Below are 19,387 nucleotides of genomic sequence, written 5' to 3'. Positions count from 1 at the left end.
CTTCATACTTTTTCTTATTCACAATTTTTTTTTGGTCCAAATCCTTTTGTCCAAGGAAAACTTTAAGTAAATAAGATATTCTACAGATAGCCACATTGACATTAAGAGAAGACAATTAGCAGACTGGCAACAAAGAGGATAGGACACAAAAATGACAACAGCAAAATCACAGCAGTTGGGGACCATTGTGGATAACAAAGTAATCTTGTATACTGTGATAAAAGGTATCACTATTTTGCTATATGGCATAAATAACTAATAATATGTAAAAATGTTAAGTCATCAATAAAAAGGTTAAACTACATGAATTCTGTTTATGAAAGCAAGGAAATTTATAATTTATATTATCAAGATTTCTAAGCAAAACAACTGAAACGAACAATACAAGGTATTATAAGGAGTCAGTTACCTGGTATCAAAAAGCTCAACCACTTTAGTGAAGCTTTGTTGATCCTGCCACCCTCCCTGGCTCCAAAACCAATCAGGGCCAGTTAGGTACTCTTTTTATTTGCTCCCATAACATCCTGCACAGTTCTATCATTTCACTAACCACACTGTCTTATTTATCTGCCGATATCTCTTCTATTAGACTCTGAGCTTAAGAGCATGGACCATATTATTCATCTTGGTAGGCCTACAACATAGCATAATACCTGGCACATATTAGATGCTTTGATATGTTTAGTTAAATCAAGGAATAAATTCAGGATATATCATCCTCTAAGGTTTTTTTATACTCAGTTTATTATTTTACTGAATTCCAGTGCTTCTCAAGTACAGTTCTAAGAACAAACTAAATCAGAACCAATAGGAAGGCTTATTTTAAAAAATACAGATTCTTGGACAACTCTTGAAGCTTCTGGGGTGGGGCTCAAGAATCTGTATTTTAAAGAAAGCTCTCTAGGTGATTCTCATACATAATTAAGCTGGGCAACCATTTAAGTACATCATTTTTTTCTCTAAAGTTATCTCAAATGTCTAATGTTTACAGACTGTAAACAGACTGTAACTCCTTCCAGAATAGCCACTATGTACTACAACTTCCAGGTAGCATGTCCTCTTAGCCTTGCAATGTACCAAGTCTATTAGCCAGCTCCCTTCTGGCTACACACACTTCCAAGCCAGATTCACCCACTCATCTGTACTCTTCACCACAAAATACCTTCCTTAATTAAATCTTTTCATGTTTCCTTCCAGAATTAGAAGAGAAGGTACCCTTCTTTCTTTCCAAACTGGTGAATTAAGCTAAGTGTTACTTAATTCAAATGTAATGAATCCTAAGAACTTTAAACCGTGGCTTGTAGCTCATAGCTATGACATAATATCTTTTATATGGGTGAGTGATCTCCAAGGGAAAGCTTGACATTTTAACAAGTATTGCTCTTGACACAATAAGTGGTATGTTGGTGCTATACTAAGAGCCCAACATGATGGGGGGTAATGCCAAACTATAAGAAATGTGTTTTATATTTAAATCAGGTCATCAAGGAACGAATATTTAAAGTCATTACAGACTTTACAGCTATATAAAGAAGGATTTTTCTCAACAGGTAGCAACAGTACGTGCTGATCATCAAATGGGAAAAGGAACCATACTGTAACTTTGGTACTTCTCATTTACTCACGTCTTAACTTTTTATTGGAAATCAAATCACGACTAAGTATAAAAGGTTTTGTCTCATTTGAAGAGTTTATTCATTGTTTGTAATTTTTAAAAAGGAGAAACAAATTTAGTAAAGAAAATGATACACATCAGGAAAGAGCAGTGGATGTTGTAGATATTCTCTAGTAAGTTTGGTTTAGTATGTGTGCCTGTAGAGCTATTATTAAAGAGTCAGGAAGGTAGGCGGTCTTAGGAGAGAGTTGGGAGAAAAGACAGAAGGACAGAAAAAAGTCAACAATGAGAGTGTACCAGGGGAGTAGGAATTGAATTTGTCTCATTCATTGCTGTACTTCTAATTCTTTGCGGTGTCTGATACCCAGGAGGTATGCAATATATATAATGAATGAACAAATGAATGAATGAATAATATCATAAAGGTGTCTGCTAATTGCCTCTTCCTTACCAGTAATCTTGTTTTGCCTTCAGCCAAGTTCATTTCCTCTATTTAAAAAAAAAAACCCTTGGACTTCCCTGGTGGTGCAGTGGTTAAGAATCCGCCTGCCAGTGCAGGGACCACGGGTTCAATCCCTGGTCCGGGAAGATCCCACATGCCCCACATGCCACAGAGCAACTAAGTCCGTGCGCCACAACTACTGAGCCTGCACTCTACAGCCCACGAGCCACAACTACTGAGCCCGCGTGCCACAACTACTGAAGCCTGCGCGCCTAGAGCCTGTTCTCCACAACAACAGAAGCCACCACAACGAGAAGCACACACACTGCAATGTAGAGTAGCCCCCACTCGCCACAACTAGATAAAACCCTCGCGTGGCAATCCAACGCAGCCAAAAATAAATAAAAATAATTTATAAAAAAAATAAAAATAAAAAAATTAATTAAAAAAACCCTTCACTTTCCCCTTCTATTCTGTACCCATCTGCTCCTTTATTTAACCTCTAAACCACTGATTTAAACCTGTTTCTATTTCCTCTCTGCCTACTCACATCATTTGGTTTCTGCCACTAACATTCCATTGCATTTTCAAAGGTCAGCACTACCTTCATCGTCACCAAATCCAATTTTTTTTCTCTTAGTCTTTATATCTCTATATTATTTCATATTAAAAATAAATCATCACCAAATCCAATTTTTTTCTCTTAGTCCTTATATCTCTATATTATTTCATATTAAAAATAAATCCCTCCTTCATGAAATTCTCATCTCTTTTTTGCTCTTGCGGTATTTCATCACCTTGGCTATCCCTCCTATCTCTTTGATCAATCTTTCTCTGACGCCTTTTTCATCATCAACTCTCTAAATATACCACAAGGTTCTTCCTCAGCTCTTCTCTTTCTAAATTTTCCTTTCTGAAAACCTCATCAGCTCTCATGGTTCAGGATTATCCCTATACAGATAATTCCAACTCAGAATTCTCTCTTGAGCTTCAACACGTCAAATGCTTTCTTGACATTGGATAGCTCACAGATCCCTCCCTTCATCATGTCCAGAGCTAAATCTATCATTTCCTTCTCTTTCACCTGTAATATATATCCCCCTTCTTAAGGAATAGTACATTTGTCCGTTGCCCAGGCTACCCATTCAATCATTAACACTCAGTATAATTTTCTATTCTTCACAAGCACCTCACTTTCTCGCTTGAACACTTATATTCTATATCAGCGCTATCCCACAGAACTTTCTGTGATGATGGAAATGTCAAATATAGTAACCACCAGCAACATGTGACTATTGGGCACTCGAAATGTGGTTAGTTCAACTAAGCAACTAAATTTTTAATTTTAGTTCATTTAAATTAAATTTAAATCTCCATATGAGTCTAGTCATTACTGTATTTAACAGCATTAGAATACCTTTTTCTTAATACCATTCTGGAACAAAAGGTAGTACAGAGTAGTGATCAAAAGCACAGGCTTTTGAACCAGACTGTCTGGGTTGGAATTCCACCTCCATCACTTACTAGCATTGTGACCGTGGACAAGTCAGTTAATACTTCTGTGCCTCAACTACTTCATGTGTCAGATAGGGAAGCTAATAGTACCTACCTCAAACGGTTATGGGCATTAAGGCTTGTGGATTAGTATGTAAAATAGGTGCCTAGCCAAAGTAAGCACTAAAAAATGTTAGCCATCATTTATTATTACCATTATTCTAAAGATCATTTATATAAAGAACTTGTCCCACCTACCAGTTCCCACCTCATATTTTTAGTGGTAAGAAGACTGCCCTTAAAAAAATCTTTTTTCTCCCCAGTACTTGTATATTGTTATGCTGCCCAAGAGGAATTCAATAGATATTGATTGTGTGCAATGTGTAAATTAGAGTTAAAAATCCCATTAAAGTGAACTAGAAATGACAAATCAATTTCCTTATTTATAATTTGTGAAAAGATTAAATTCTGTAAGTTTTGTTTTCATAATTAAGCGTAGCCATGCATTTATATTGGTCCCATTAGACTTGGGGCAACAAAATTAGAACACAGCAATGAATGAAGAATACCACAAAATAAAACTTTTCTCCCTTTTCCCTTCAGTTCAGTTATGAACACCTCTGCACTGCATACTAAATCCAAAATGTTAATAATTACTGAGTACATACTTTAAGCTTATTAGCTTCACCCAGTACTTGAAATTAAACAACTACATTATCACCTTTACCATCTCTATTTTTAGTTGGCTCTTAACAGATGTGAAATGAGCTAAACAGGGCAAATGTTTTTAAGAGTTCTGAAGAGTGCGTATTTATGGATCTATACTGATTTTGGAGATCCCCTGTCAGGTTTCAGTAACACAGAAGCTGTAATTGCAATATAAAAGCTGCTACAGAAGAAAGTGTTCTTTCAAGTTATTTAGGTAAAGGCTTTATCAGATTTAATCATCCTTGCTAGAGGGAAGAACTGTTCACTTTATTACAACAATAGTCAAAATAATTTACATGTCTATCAGAACTTTCCTTAAGATTATCATTTAAAAATGCCTTTTACTTATGTTGTCACTCAAGAAATGCATTTTTCTCAAAGAAGACAAATCAACCAGCCCAATTCAATGAAAAGTAATAAAAGCAAGATCACTTTCAGCCCCACATGCCCAACTCTTCCACGGTAATGCAATTCAGGCCAGTCTGGCTTTAAAGAAGTCAGTAACACACTCATTCCAGTAAAATCCATCACATTACTACATGACACTTGTCTTCGACTACTGTAGCCTTTATTCCAGTCTCCCTTTGGGCAGTTTTACGTCCTCCCCACTGTTCCCTGGAACTATGGAGGGAGTTCAAAAGTCGGCAGTCTTTCATAAGCTAACTCAAGGGAACTTCAATTTCACTTTCTCCAAAAGCAGGGGTTTCCAAAGGAAATCGCTACTGTTACTTCTAAAACTTGGTCAGGGTCTTGGAAACTAACTAAACTCATACTGATCTGCTCTCTGGGACATACGTAGAAGCACTCCTTACAGATACACCCCGAGTCTCCACCTTCATATACAGGAGGCTGCTAAGACAAAGTTTCTTTTGGAAATTTTGCTACCAGCTACACTCAAGACCTGTTATCCTCAGTTACCACATACTTTAGGTCCTTAATTGGTTTCTCATATTCTGATTCTCAAACTGCTTTCTGCTTCCTCTACCCATTATTCAATCCCAATTGTTTCCTTCTTCCAAATCTTTCCACTTCTCTCCTAGAAACTTATTGCATGATTATATAAAATTCCATTGTATTCTTATCCTCAACCTCATTGTATTAACTGATGCCAGCCTCTACCCTGAAGACAAAACTTCTCCTGCTGCCCTCTCAGATGCATGCTGTTCACTCTTCCACATTCGAATTACCCTGGAGTTGAAAAATAGGAAATACCTTGCGTGAGGCTTTGGACCATCTAGCTATTCTCCCTTCCCTCCCTCTTCCCTTACTGTTAATACGTTTTACTCCCTGTCAGCATCTGATTCATAGTCTTGCCTCTCTAAGTCCTGTCATTAACCACTTCCATATCCACTTGGAAAACTGATTCCACATCCTACCCAGTGTTCCTCAAAACACTGTTCACCTGCACCAGAATCGTCTCAGGTGCTTCTTAAAATGCAGATTCCTGGGCTTCATGTATAACTCTCAATCAGAATATCTGGGGGGCCTTTGTTATAAAGCAGAAACTAACATACCACTGTAAAGCAATTATACTCCAATAAAGATGTTAAAAAAAAAAATCTGGGGGCAAGGTCCAAGAACCAAATTAAAAAACTAAGACGTCAGACTGGTTATCAAAGCAAAATTTAACTATATCTTATTTACAAGAAATACACTGTAAATACAAGTGTACAGGAAACATAAAAGTTAAGAGATGGAAGTAAGATACACCACAAAACATTAACTAAAAATAAGTTGGTTTATACAATATAATACTATTAACTATATCACCATGTTGTACATTATATCCCCAGAACTTATTTATCTTATAACTGGAAGTTTGTACCTTTGACCACGTTCACCCATATTACCCCTCTCCCCCTTCCACCCCGACTTCTGGCAACCACCAATTTCTTCTCTGTTCCCGTGAGTTTGGTTATTTCAGATTCCACATCTAAGTGTGCTAATACAGTAATTGTCTTTCTCTCTCTGACTTATTTCACTTAGCATAATGCCCTCAAGGTCCATCCATGTTGTTTCAGATGGCAGAATTTCCTTCTTTTTTATGGCTGAATAATATTCCACTGTATATATAACACATTTTCTTTATCCATTCATTCATTAATGAACATAATCTTAAAAATTCTCATGACAAGAAAAAAAATTGTAACTATGTGAGGTTATGCATATTACCTAAACTTATTGTGGTAATCATTTCTCAGTATATACATATATCAAATCATTTTATTGTACACCTTAAACTAATACAAAGTTATATGCCAATTATATCTCGATAAAACTGGGAAAAAAAGTGGATTTAGCTGTTTTATTACCAGACAAAATAGACTTCAAAGTACAATGTATTACTGGATATAGAGAGGATATATCATGATGATAAAATGTTAAATCCTTCTGGAAGTTTAAACAATCTTAAATTAGAACACACCTAGTAAAACAACCTCAAAATATATAAACAAAAATGGGCAGAATTAAAATGAGAAATAGACAAATCCACACTTATAGTTGGAGATTATAATACTCATTCCTTAGCAACTGATGAAACAAGCAACAAAGAAAAGCAGTCGAGATAGAGAAGATCTGAACAAAAAGACTAACAAACTTGACCTAATTGATATATTTAGAACAATGCACTCAACAGTTACAAAATATGCATTCTTTTCAAGTGCACATGAAATATTTACCAAAACTGGCATTAAGCAAATCTCATCAAATTTCAAAGAATGAAATCATACAGCACATGTTCTACGCACAATGAAAGTAAGCTAGAAATCAATAATTAAAAGATAATAAACATTCTCAAAGTTTGGAAATTAAGTGGCACATTTCTAAACCACCCATGAGTCAAAGAAGAAATCATAATGGAAATTAGACAGTATTTTGAACTGAATGCTAATGAACAAAATTTCAGAGATGCAGCTAAAGCTGTGCCTAGACAGAAATTTAGAGCCTTAGAGCTTTCTAAAGGGAAGCCTGAAAAAAACCAATGAGACAACTACCCAGTGCCAGAAGTTAGGAAAAAAAAACCAGCTAATTAAACCCAAAGAAAGTATAGACATAATAGAGAAAAAAACAGAAATTAATAAAATAGAAAACAGACACATAATAGATAAAATCAACAAAGCCCCAAACTGGTCCTAGATAGACCTCTAGTAAGACTAACCAAGAAAATAAGAGAAAAGCCACAAATTACCCATATCAGAAATGAAAAAAGGAATACTATTGCAGATCCTACAGATATTGAAAGACAATAGAGGATATAAAAACAAATTTTTTGACAATTTACATGAAACAAATTGTATCAAAAACATAAGTTATCAAAATTGATATAGAAGAAATAGTCATTTTCATATTTTCTTTAATGTTATTTAAAAACTCCCACAAAGAAAACTTAGGTCCAGAGGTTTTTAACTGTGAATTCTTCCAAATACCTAAGGAAGAAATAAAACCAATCTTACATAAACTCTTCCGGAGAATAGATACAGAGGTAAAACTTCCCAACTCATTTTACGAGGCTAGCAAAATCCTGATACTAAAACCCCACAAGGAGATTATAAGAAAGGAAAATGATAGGCCAATATTCCTCATGAATTTAGATGCAAATATTTGAAAAAAGAAGTATTAGTAAATTGAATCTAGTAATATATGAAAAGAATACATCAAGACCAAGTTGGATTTACTCCAAGAATGCAAAGTTGGTTTAACATTTAAAAATCAATCAAAATAATTTACCATAGTTACAAAATAAAGCAGAGAAATTATGATTATCATGCAAAAGCACCTGATAAAATCCAATACCAGTTCGTGGTTCAAACTCTCATCGAAACAGAAAGAGAAGGTAACTTTAATCTGATAAAGCATATCTACAAAAAGTCCTATAGCAAAAACCATATTTAATGGTATTACATTAAAAATTTCAAAAAAAAAAAAATTTCCTGAGATTGGGAATGAGACAAGGATGCCTGTTAGCACCACTTCTATTTAACACTGTACTGGGGATTTAGCCAATTCAATAAGAAAAGGGGAAAAAAACCCAAATAAGACAAAAGGTAAATTACATGAGCAGACTGGGCTCTGGGTAGATAAGAGGGGCAGGTGGGCGGGGCAGGAAAATGAATTTAAGTTCAATTTCATCTTCAAATTGTAAAGCACTAGACCTTAACCTCACACCTTTTAAGCTTCTCTGATCCTCCCTACAAACCTGTAGGCTAGATAAAGCAGGTATTATTTACCTCTAATTTGCAAATGACATACTAAGGCTCAGAGAACTAAACTGATTAGTCTAAGTCTCTCTTTAAAAAGCAAAAGCAATAGGGGACTGACCCAGGAAGTGGGAGTTCAAATCTAAGTTTCTTTTCAATATGTTACGCTTTCTCACAGAAAGGGAGCTAGAAAAGCCCAAAGGGAAATTTTGTCCAGAGCTTATTATTGGGTCTCCCAAACTTAAATAAAGTTGCCACTGAATTCATTATCTAGAATTTCTTTTTCTTCCATAGCTAAGAATTCGGGAACAGAGTAGGCTGAAATGATATAGACAGGTCCCCTCTGACTTCAAACTCATAGAAATGCCATAAAAATATTTTTTTTAAATAAAAAGGACACGCTTGAGAAAAAAAAAAAAAAAGGAAATTCCCCAGATGCTAGAAATGAAGGAAAAACTTAGAGTATGAAGTGGGAGCTGACCCAGATTCAGATATAGCTTCAGGGGTTGGTCCCCAAAGTTTTAGTGCCCAGCCAAGAATAGGAATCTGTTTTCCAGCTTTTAAAGCAAGAGTATACGTGGGTGAGTGACAAAGAACAGATTCCCTTCTTGAAATGTGGACCCTTGATGAGCAGCCCAGTCAGTGAAAGAGAGTAGGAAAAACTCTGTCCACTGGCTCAGGAAAGCAGGAAAAACTTTCTGTCAGGGACCTTGTAGAAAGTAGATGAAAGATCCACAAAAAATGGAAACCACAATCAGATGCTGGGGGAAATTTACATTATCAAGATTGCATGGAAATTCCAAGCTGAGAAATTACAAGGATCACTAAAATCTCTAGGGCTCTGGCAGCAACAGAAATGAAAGGCACTGTACTCTCACAACACAGCATACAAGACTTCAAAAGGAAAGAGGAGAAAAAAAATCCTGTTGAAGATGTGGTCATCTTCAAGAATTACAAACCATACAAGAGGTACATTTCCATGAGGTAGAGTCTGCATATATAGCAAGTAGGAGATCTGTCACCCACCCAGAAAAAAAATAGAATGAGCCAAAAGAAACCATAAAATATTATGGTGAATATGATTAAAATGAAAAGTAATATATAATGAAAGATCAGAATATTTTGAAAAATTTTGACATTTGAAAAAGAACCGAAAGGAACATCTGGAAATTAAAAGTTACAGTTACTGAAATAAAAAACTGAGTGGATTTATTAAAAAACAGATTAGACATAGTTGAAGAGATTCTTAGTTAACTGGAAGGCAGATATGAGTACATCATCCAGAATGCACCACGGAGAAACAAACAAAAGAAAGCATGAAAGTGCAATTAAAAGATGTGGAGGACAAAAATCCAATAGAAGTTCAAAAGAAGAAGATAGAAGGAACGAGGTAAGGCAAACAGATAATGGCTAAAAATTTTGAAAAATGAAGATATATACGAGGCGTACAACTTCTGACTAGGATGAATAAAAACTAATCCACCCCTAGATGTAGGTTAGCAAAACTACAGAACATCAAAGATTATAAAAAAAAATTTTTTTTTCTAAAGCAACTAGAGAGAAGAAATTACCTTAAAAAGGAATAACACTTAGGCTGACAGAGGATTTCTAATCAGTGGCAATATACATCGCAGACTGTGGAACAACAGGTTCAAGGAACTGAAGGAAGATAACTGTCAATCTAGCTAACTGCTATTCCCTCCTTATTTATTTAACTCAATGGAGAGAGGTATGCCAGTACAAGAGAGGCCTGGACAGGAATAGCTGGAATTAGCAAGACCAAAATATCTGGGAAGATAGTTAATTCAGCGGAAACTGCACTTGGGTTTCCTAAATGTGAGGTGGAACAGAAGACCTAGACATAAGGCTCCAGAAGCTTTTGCCTTTACACTATATTTCTAGCCAAAAGTTGGCTGTCTTAGTGGGAAAGGCTCGAGCAGAATGATTTATGGAGCATGTTAAGCGAACTCTAGATATACAGCATAGTAATTAAAAGTGAAGTCTCTGGAATCAGACTAATTAGGATCAAATCTTGACTCTGCTTCTTACGAACTGAATGAATTTGATCAAATTACTTTACTTCTCTATGCCTTAATTTCTGTAGCTATATCTTACAGCTTAAAAAAAGACTAAATAAGCAAAGACATGTAAAACATTGGGCATAGTATCTAGCACAAAGTAGGTGCTTAATAAAACCCAGCTATTATTATTACTTAGTCTTGACTACAGGGCTGTAATTGGATCATGAGTTTGAAGGAGTTATCTTTAATATGACACTGAAAAACTAAAATATAAGAAACACATACCCTGACATCTACTGAGCAGCCCACAGTCCATGATGGATTTCCCAGCACTTGATTTTGGCACAGGAGATGAACTAGGGAGGATTTCCCAACACCTGTAAAAGATACAAGAACTCTAGTCATTTAAAAGACATGCTGAAATATATTACGGCAAAAGTAAGACTGAGAATGAGCAGTAATAATGATATGTAAAGCATGGTTGATTAAAGGGTGTTCGTACCATACCAACGATTTAATAACCTTCATTGATAAAGAGAAGATGGTCAAGGACACTGGTTCTCTCAAATTTAGCATCAGAATCCTCTGGAGGATTTGTTAAAACACAGAATGCTGGGTCCTGTCCCCAGAGTTTCCAGTTTGACAGGTCTGTCATGGAACCCAAAGATTTTGCACTTCTAACATATTCCCAGGTGATGCTGATGCTACGGATCCAGGGAACTCACTTTGAGAACTACTGGTCCAGGGCAATTTCAAATAAACTAATCCCTTTCCTTTGGAATGATTTCATCTATTCAGCCTATTTTAGAATTGTAGAATCTTAACATATCTTAGAGGTAATCTCCTCTATCCTGACCACCAATGCAGAGGTCGCTTCCACAGACCCTGTTAGACGGTCTTTCAGATTATGCTTGAACACTATCAGTGACAGGGATTCACCATTTCACAATTCCATATTTAGATATTCCAGTTCTCCCATACAGTGATTTTTAGAAAGCAGTCAACCACTTGGCCCAGACTTATCTTTTGGAAAAGGAGAACAACTCTTCTTCTTCTTCTACATCATGGCCCTTTAACTTCATAGACAGCACTTTTCTTTTTATTGAAGTATAGTTGACATACAATATTATGTTAGTTTCAGGTGTACAACCCTTAAATACATTACAAAATGATCACCACAATAAGTCTGGTAACCATCTGTCCCCATGCAAAGCTATTACAGTACCACTGGTGATATTCCCTATGCTGTACAATACATCCCTGTGACTTATTTATAATTGGACGCTTGTACCTCAATTCCCTGCACCTATTTCACCCCTCTCCCCACCTCTCCTTTCTAGCAACCACCAGTTTGTTCTCTGTATGAGTCTGTTTCATTTTATTTTGTTTGTTCATTTTTTTTTTTTTAGATTCTACATATAAGTGAGATCATACAGTATTTGTCTTTCTGACTTATTTCATTTAGCATATCACCTTCTAAATCCATTCATGTTGTCGCAAATGGCAAGACTTCATTCTTTCTATGGCTAATAGTCCACCTGTATGTATATATATATACACACATTTTCTTTATCCATTCATCTATTGATGGACACTGAGGTTGCTTTCATATCTTGGCTACTATAAATAATGCTGCAATGAACATAGGGGTGCATACATCTTTTCGAATTAGTCTTTTTGTTTTCTTCAGGTAAATACCCAGAAGTGGAACGGCTGGATCATATGGTAATTCTATTTTTAATTTTTTGAGAAGCTTCCATATTGTTTTCCACAGTGGCTGCACCAATTTACAATTCCACTGACAGTACATGAGGGTTCCCTTTTCTCCACATCTTCAACGACACTTGTTATTTGTTGTCTTTTTGATGACAGTTATTCTGACAGGTGTGAGATGATATCTCATTGTGGTTTTGATGTGCATTTCCCTGATGATTAGAGATGCTGACCATCTTTTCATGTGTATGTCTTCTTTGGAAAAATGTCTATTAAGGTACTCTGCCTATTTTTTAATTAGATTGTTTTTGGTATTGAGTTGTATGAGTTCTTTATATATTTTGGATAGCCCCTTATCAGATATGTCGCTTGCAAGTATCTTCTCCCATTCAGTAGGACAGCACTTTCTTTTCTTATAGATCTCCCGGGTTTAGGATAATCTAATTACTAATGCTAGGGCTAGTATTCTGAGATCTGTAGGAAGAGGAAAGGGAATGAGCTATCCCTGTACATTTATGTGTAGAGTTACTCATTCAATTAACATATTTTGGGATGCCATTATAACAAGCATTGTCGGTGAATCTTTATGTGTCACTAATTGTTATCAAAAATTTAGCCGACCTCTTTGAGTGCATTACTGTGCATGGAACTATCACTTTTTATTACAAAGTTTTATTTACAGTCTATCTAGAAAGTACAGAAAAAAGAAGAAAATAAATCACCCAAAGAGCACTACTGTCAATAATGCAGATTTAATTTCATAAGCAGAGTTTTTCTATAAGCAGGTTGTTATTGTGAATATATACACAGTGTACTTAAACACAATGAAACATAAGCCTTTGCTTACACAGCTGGTTTTGTCTGAAATATCCTACCCATCCTCTCCTTCCATTTCCCCTCTCCCATTGGCCCGGTGAATTAATCTTTCAAGACTCAGCATCATTCTAGATATAAAGTCTTTTCTTAATCCATACAGGTAGAACTAAGCACATCATCCACCATCCTCTGCATCTCCACTGTACACTGTACATTTTTCTATAGAGCACTTAAAATACACTATTACACTTGCTTGTTTATAGATTTTATTCACTCTGCTTGATTTTAAGTTCTTTGAGGCCTGGGACTGGGTTTTACTCATTCTTTATTTCCAGTACTCAGAGAGGGCCTTAATTAGTACTTATTTAGTGGCTAAAAATTTCCATGTTATTACAGAATCTTCATAGATATTTTTAATGTCTCCATAGTAGTTCAGAGAGGAGATATAATGATTTATTTAACCATTTTCTCATTATTAGATATTAGGGTGTTCTGAACTTTTCACTATGCTAAGAAAAGATTTCTGTTTACACTTTCATTTAAAATTAAAATTATTTTATTAGTATACCTTCCCACAAGTGAAATTAATATGTAAACCGAAATCAACATTTACAGTTCTTGATATACATTGACAACGTTTATCTGGTTACTCTGCCACCTGCCATACACATAAGCCTGCAGGTCTTGTTGCACCTCAACAGTATGTAGTTGCTTTTTCATCTTTGTTAGCTTATAAGAGAAAAAAAAAGTGACATCTTGCTTTAGTCTGCATTTCTTTACCTTCCGGTAAAGATACACATTACGTTCATCTTTGCTAACCAGTTGTTTTTCCTCTCTTATGAATTATCTATTGATGTGCTCCACCCATTTATCTACTAGGTTTTACTGTTATCAATTTACATGACTTCTTCATATACTAGCTGCTCATGTAATTGAACCAAACATTTTCCCAGATTTCCCTTTCATTCATTTTATTTTTTTATATACATGCACGTAAGATTTTTGAGTACTCAAAGTGAGTTTTGTATTTTATTTACTGCATTGCATCTGATATCTATGGCCTTTAGGGCATATTGTTGATTTTTGTGTTTGCATGTAGATTTGTTTATGTTGGAGGAATATAACTAGGCATTTAGTTATCAGCTTGATACAAGTCTGGAAGTTCTAGTTAAGCTTAACTGTGTCAGAGTAAACATCTCTATGCAATAATATTGTATAGCTCTCCATGAATTAACTGCATTGGGTGATAAGAGTTAGCTAACATGGGATGAACTTTAAACAGTAAGAACAACAGAAGTGCCAAGAATAGTGGTTAACTTTAAGAATTTTGGGAGATTCTGATTCTATGTTTTCATCATTAGAACTAACTTAGATCAAAAGAATGCACTTGATTTGCTGGGGAAAAAAAGTTCAATATAATCAAATAAATGCCAGCTCCAAACAGAGCTGGTAATGTGTTAAGCTCATCCCTTACATATGAAGGAACAAAGAGAAAAGAGTATGTGCATGTTAGAGAGACTTTCAGGATTCCTTACTAAATTATCAAGTATCTCTATGGGATACAAACAAATTTCTAAATCCCTAGTCATTCCTTTATATATTTGCGAAATCCTCAAAATCTCACAGGGGAAATGAGCCTTTATTCAAAAGTAAACTTTGAAATTTAAATACAAAGGCAGATGAAATGTAAAAAGTATATTCTAACTTGTCAGACAGCAAATCACTGTTAAATGGGAACTGATAAAAAGACAATAACTGACTTTGCACATATAGCCTAATATCAGTGAATGTGTGACAAGATCAATCACTTTCCTGGTGGGCATGGCTGTGTCTTCTGTTTTACAACTAAACTATAATAATAATTTTAAAAAGCTTACTAACTGCCTGATCACTTTTTCACATTTAATACAGCAGCCAATTCAACCCTGTTGTGTAATGCACTGATTCCACAGCTTTATCCCCAGCACCTAATTCAGCATTTGCTATGTATTGTAATAGGGAAATTTTTTTGGGGGAAAAAAATAAATCGACTAGTTTGAACAAGATGTAACATGAAGCAATTGTTAGATGCAATAGAAAGGTAATTATAAATGAGAGAGAGCACCCACTTCACATATCATGAAGAACGGTGTTAGCTCTGGATTCTTCTAAATCCTACTTGGTGATACTCTTACGAAGCCCATTTAGACCACCGTTGCTTTCTTTATCTGCAAAACTGAGTGCTTTTATTAAATTAACTTCAGCACCACTTCATGCTAAAGAACTAAAGTTGACATAAATTGGATTATGTTCATAGAATTTCATAATGCAACTTTCTGAAGGGAATATTAAATAATGCTCTCTGTAAAATACTTTGCAATGCAAATAATCTGCAGGCAATGTGAAAATGTTCTCAACCTCCTCCCCTCACCAATTTTATTCAGTTTGGTAAGGCTAGTTTTCAAGTTCTTTGGGGTATGTCCTCTCCACCTCCAAGCATCTGACACAACGTCTTTGCTCAAGCAGACATCCAAAGGTCAACTCCAGAAAAGCACATCTATGAAATGCAAGGTTAACATTTTTTCCAAGTTCTTAAGAAGCTTAGGAGTGGAGGGTATGAGAAACAGGATAGTGAAGGGGAGACAGAAACACAGACTTCAACTCCTGTTCTCAAGTGTCCAAGGTAAGAATTTTAACACTAGGATTAAACTGGGCTCAGCATTAAGTCCTAGCTGCATCATAAAATGGCCCTTATCTTATTTTTTCTATTTCTTCCAGCCTAGCACATAATAGTTTTTCAATTAAGATTAAACAGAACAAAGAAAAAAGAAGCGCAGTTGAGAGTAAAACAGGTCTACCACCTGATAGTTCACGAAATAATATGGGTTAGTGTTCTAAGTATGGGGACTCCCGGCTCAAACTAGTTCTGTCATTTACATCTCTTTTTTTGTAAAAGAGATTTGTCATTTGTGAAATTGTTTAATAGGACTGATCTCAGGATTAAATGAGTTAATATATGCAAAGCACTTGGAACAGTGTCATTCTTCTTAGTGCACATTTGATTTCTTTAATTAACAAAATCTCTTAAAGGCAAGGTTCGAACTTCTGTCTCAGCACGGCGCCCAGTACAACACTCAACCTCCGCAGATCTTTTAAAACAAAGGATCACTAGGCTTCGGTCGCCCTGGAAACCGACGTAGAAACCAGCGAAAGCAGAGAAAGGCCCCGGCTCCGCGCCCCCAACCCGTGCGATTTGAACAAAGTCCTCTGGGAAGTGTAGTCTTTAGGCCTCGAGAGGGAATTCAGCCACGGGCCAGAGTCAGTTAGTCGGTGGGTGTGTGAAGGGAGAGTGAAAGGGGAGGATTTTCGGATAACTCAAAAGTGTCGGGAGCCCCAGAGGTGGGTTAACCGGCTCACCTGAGTCTCCCAACACCAGTACCTTCACCCGATCCAGGGACGCCATCTTGCCACTGCCTTCCTGAGGTTAACGCCTATTCCGGGATTATAGGCCAATCAGAGCTGGGATTGGAAGGCTGAGTCTTCAATGTCATTGGCCAATAGGAGCGTGACTGTCTTGATTGAAGGCCTCAGTGTGCTGATTGGCCCGCCTGGTTAAAAGTAGCGGGTGGTTTCTAAAGCTGGTCGCAGGAATAGGGCGTTCTCCTTGTCGCACAAGTGGCGTGGCTCGTTTAAACCAGTAGTTGAGGCGCTGAGGGAAGCTGTAGTGGGAGTGTTCGAGGATTCGCTTTGGTAAACCTTGTTCCCTGTTCCTTGTTCTCGGTTCCATGGCCCGGCGCCGTCTTTCAGGGTGTCTTCTACTTTTCGCTCCTTTCTCCATAGCTAGCCTCCTCCCCCTTAGCTACTCTCTTGACTCGGTTCTCTTCTTGGTCTTCCAAAGTACTATTGACCCGGAGCGGCCCATGTGCGACCTCGGGTAGGACGGGCTTGGCTGCGCCGAATGTGGCCTCTGGACTCAGCTGGCAGAGTCCGAGGGGATCTAGGGTGTCGGGGTGTCACAGTGGGGAGGAGGTGAACATTACCGGGCTCGTGGAGGCTAGCTTGTCCGGAGGTTTCGCGGTGATATGCCACTGTATGTATGAAGGCGTGGAGAGTACCGTGAACTATGGTAGCCGAGAAAGCCAGTTGGTTGTGTAGAATCCAAGTTCTTCTGGAACTGGAATAGAACTATACTGAAATAATCTGACAGGACTCCCCACATCCACTCCTTCCTTCTTTTCTTTTACACGCTGCAGTCAGCATAATCCTTTACAATCACGAATTTGATGCTTTCACCTCCTTAAAACCATTTGAAGTTTAAGAAGAGGGTTTCCAATACCCTATCTTTTTCTACTCTGGAAGCTGCAGTGGAGGAAGTGAATTGGGGGGAAGCTGGCAGGGTGGGCGTGTTTGAAGAAAAGGTGCTTTACAAGACCTATTGAAAGTTTTATGGAAGTACTAGACCAGCTGTGCTGCACGTTGGAAAGTCAGTGGTGAACAAGATTAATCTCTTGGTCTCCGAGGTAGACATGGAGAAAGTATAAGTCTGTTCACTGCAGCGAAGAAAGGGAAAGAACTACAGGAACGTGTGAAGGGGTGGGGGGGATCATTCTGAGCTACTAAGGGGAATCTGAGAGGGTGTCTCTGAGGAAATGTCATTTGAGATGTGAAGGATGATTAGGAGAAGGGCTTTGGGCTTAGCTGCGGGAGCAGAGAAAACAACATGTGCAAAGGCCTGGAAGTAGGGAATGCGTGTGTGGCTCACAGAATTGAGAGAATGCCAGCATGGCCGGAGGTGAAGCTGAGGAGGGTAGACCAAGCACAGAGAGTGCATTCATTTCAACTTTGTTTCTCCAACTCTGTTGCCCGGTGTTTGTATGATTAGAATACATAGGGTTCAAAAACAAAACCAACTTGCCTTTCGGGGTCTGGGCTGGGTAGGGTGGTAGGTGAGGCTGGGAGGTGACTGATGGATTCTGAGGCTAAAAAGAAGAAACAAGGCCTGGCCCCCAGAGGTCACACACTGAAAAGTCTCCAGAGGCCAGCCAAGCGCCTTCCCTGTTTAAAAATGTCAGCTGCTCTTTAGCTAATTGTTTCCATGTGGGAACATGGTCTCATTTTTTTTTCCGCAGATATTTGCAGTTCTCAAGAGGGCCTGAAAAATTGAAATTGATGTGAAATCTCATGATTTTTAATGTTGACCACAAATTCAGAAAATTTTGAAAACATTCTTTGAGTCAAACGATGTGGCACAGGCTACCAGTTTGAGACCTCTCATCTCAGTATTATGAAATCCAGAGATTGAGGAGATTCAGCATAATTGGGGGAGTAGAGGCAGTGAAGGAGAGAACACAGTGTTCAGGCAGGAGGATTTTAGAGTGCAGAGATTTTGAACAAGGTGGCACAGCATGACTTCTTTGCTGAGTTCCAGTTTCATTTGTTCATCCGCCTGCTGGACATCTTCACAGTAATATTCTGTGGTATTTCCTTAAAGACAAGCAACTAAAACTGAATGAATGCCTCATTTCTTCCAAACCTGTTCCTCTTCAGGTGTTAACCTGTTTCTCATAGTAGTACTTTTCTCTTCTAGTTACACTGGTTTAAAACAAATAGCTATATGTTATTGTTTAATAGGTATAATGTTTCAGTTTTACAAGGTGAAAAGAGTTGTGGAAGTGGTTGGTGGCGATAGTTGGTTAACATTATGAATGTATTTAACATTACTGAACTGTCTGCTTAAAAATACTTCATCGGTAAACTTTATGTTATGTATATTTTATCACAATAAAAAAAAATGGGGAAAAAAACCCCAAATAGCTATTTAAAATTTTCCTACTCTGTAACTCCATTTCCAATGTATTATTGGGTCCTTTTGAGTTTGTTTCTCTAATAAGTTTCATTCATCCTGTCCTCTTACAATTTTTTCTTGTCTTTCGTAGTTTAGGTTTGATTACTATCGCTCTTAATGCTTCCACAGTGCCTCCATTTTCACTTACTTCAGCCCACTTCTCAAATTGTTTTAAGAGTCACTTTTCTAAGTAGGGAGTCTTATTATGTATGCTAGTACTTAATGGAACTCTTACGATGCCAGCCTTGAAAGTCAAACACTTTACATGAATTATCTCATTTAATCTCATACATCAACTCTATGAGGAAGGCACTGTTAATCTGATGAAACTGAAGCTGAGAATTTTCCAGGGTCACAGGCTAAGAAATGGTGGAACTGGCATTCAAAACCTAAAACTATTGGACCACAGAGTTCTCTTGTCACTCCCTTTCTCAAATCTTTAGGGCCCCCTAGGGTGTTTCAGGCAAAGGTAACAGGCTGAATGATGTGGCACAGGGCCCTCCCCATGCAGGATGTGCTTTGGCCAGGTATGTAATAGTCAGGTACCCAGTTTGT

The 19,387-nt window shown here is 37.1% G+C and overlaps 2 protein-coding genes across 6 annotated transcripts in view; one reads left to right on the top strand and one right to left on the bottom strand.

The window, feature by feature from the left end:
- The window catches only part of RABL3 (RAB, member of RAS oncogene family like 3), a 41,359-nt gene extending 24,894 nt beyond the window's left edge, over positions 1–16,465 (bottom strand). The window contains exons 1-2 of the mRNA XM_036851673.1: positions 16,405–16,465; positions 10,765–10,856 (exon numbers count right to left, since the gene is read on the bottom strand). Of these exons, the coding sequence (XP_036707568.1) occupies positions 10,765–10,856; positions 16,405–16,450 (138 nt within the window). The 5' untranslated portion in view covers positions 16,451–16,465. The remainder of the gene's footprint in view (positions 1–10,764; positions 10,857–16,404) is intronic.
- Positions 16,466–16,625: 160 nt separating this feature from the next.
- The window catches only part of GTF2E1 (general transcription factor IIE subunit 1), a 54,508-nt gene continuing 51,746 nt past the window's right edge, over positions 16,626–19,387 (top strand). The window contains exons 1-2 of one of the 5 annotated variants that reach the window (XM_036851773.1): positions 16,681–16,737; positions 19,276–19,359. The gene's annotated coding sequence lies outside the window, so the exon portion shown is untranslated. The other 4 variants (XM_036851774.1, XM_036851772.1, XM_036851776.1 and 1 more) reach the window with 4 other exon arrangements.

The sequence above is a fragment of the Balaenoptera musculus genome, chromosome 4 (genome assembly GCF_009873245.2).
Source record: "Balaenoptera musculus isolate JJ_BM4_2016_0621 chromosome 4, mBalMus1.pri.v3, whole genome shotgun sequence".
Classification (NCBI taxonomy): Eukaryota; Metazoa; Chordata; class Mammalia; order Artiodactyla; family Balaenopteridae; genus Balaenoptera; species Balaenoptera musculus.
Note: the sequence above shows the minus strand (reverse complement) of the source record. Positions and strands in the feature narration are given on the sequence as shown.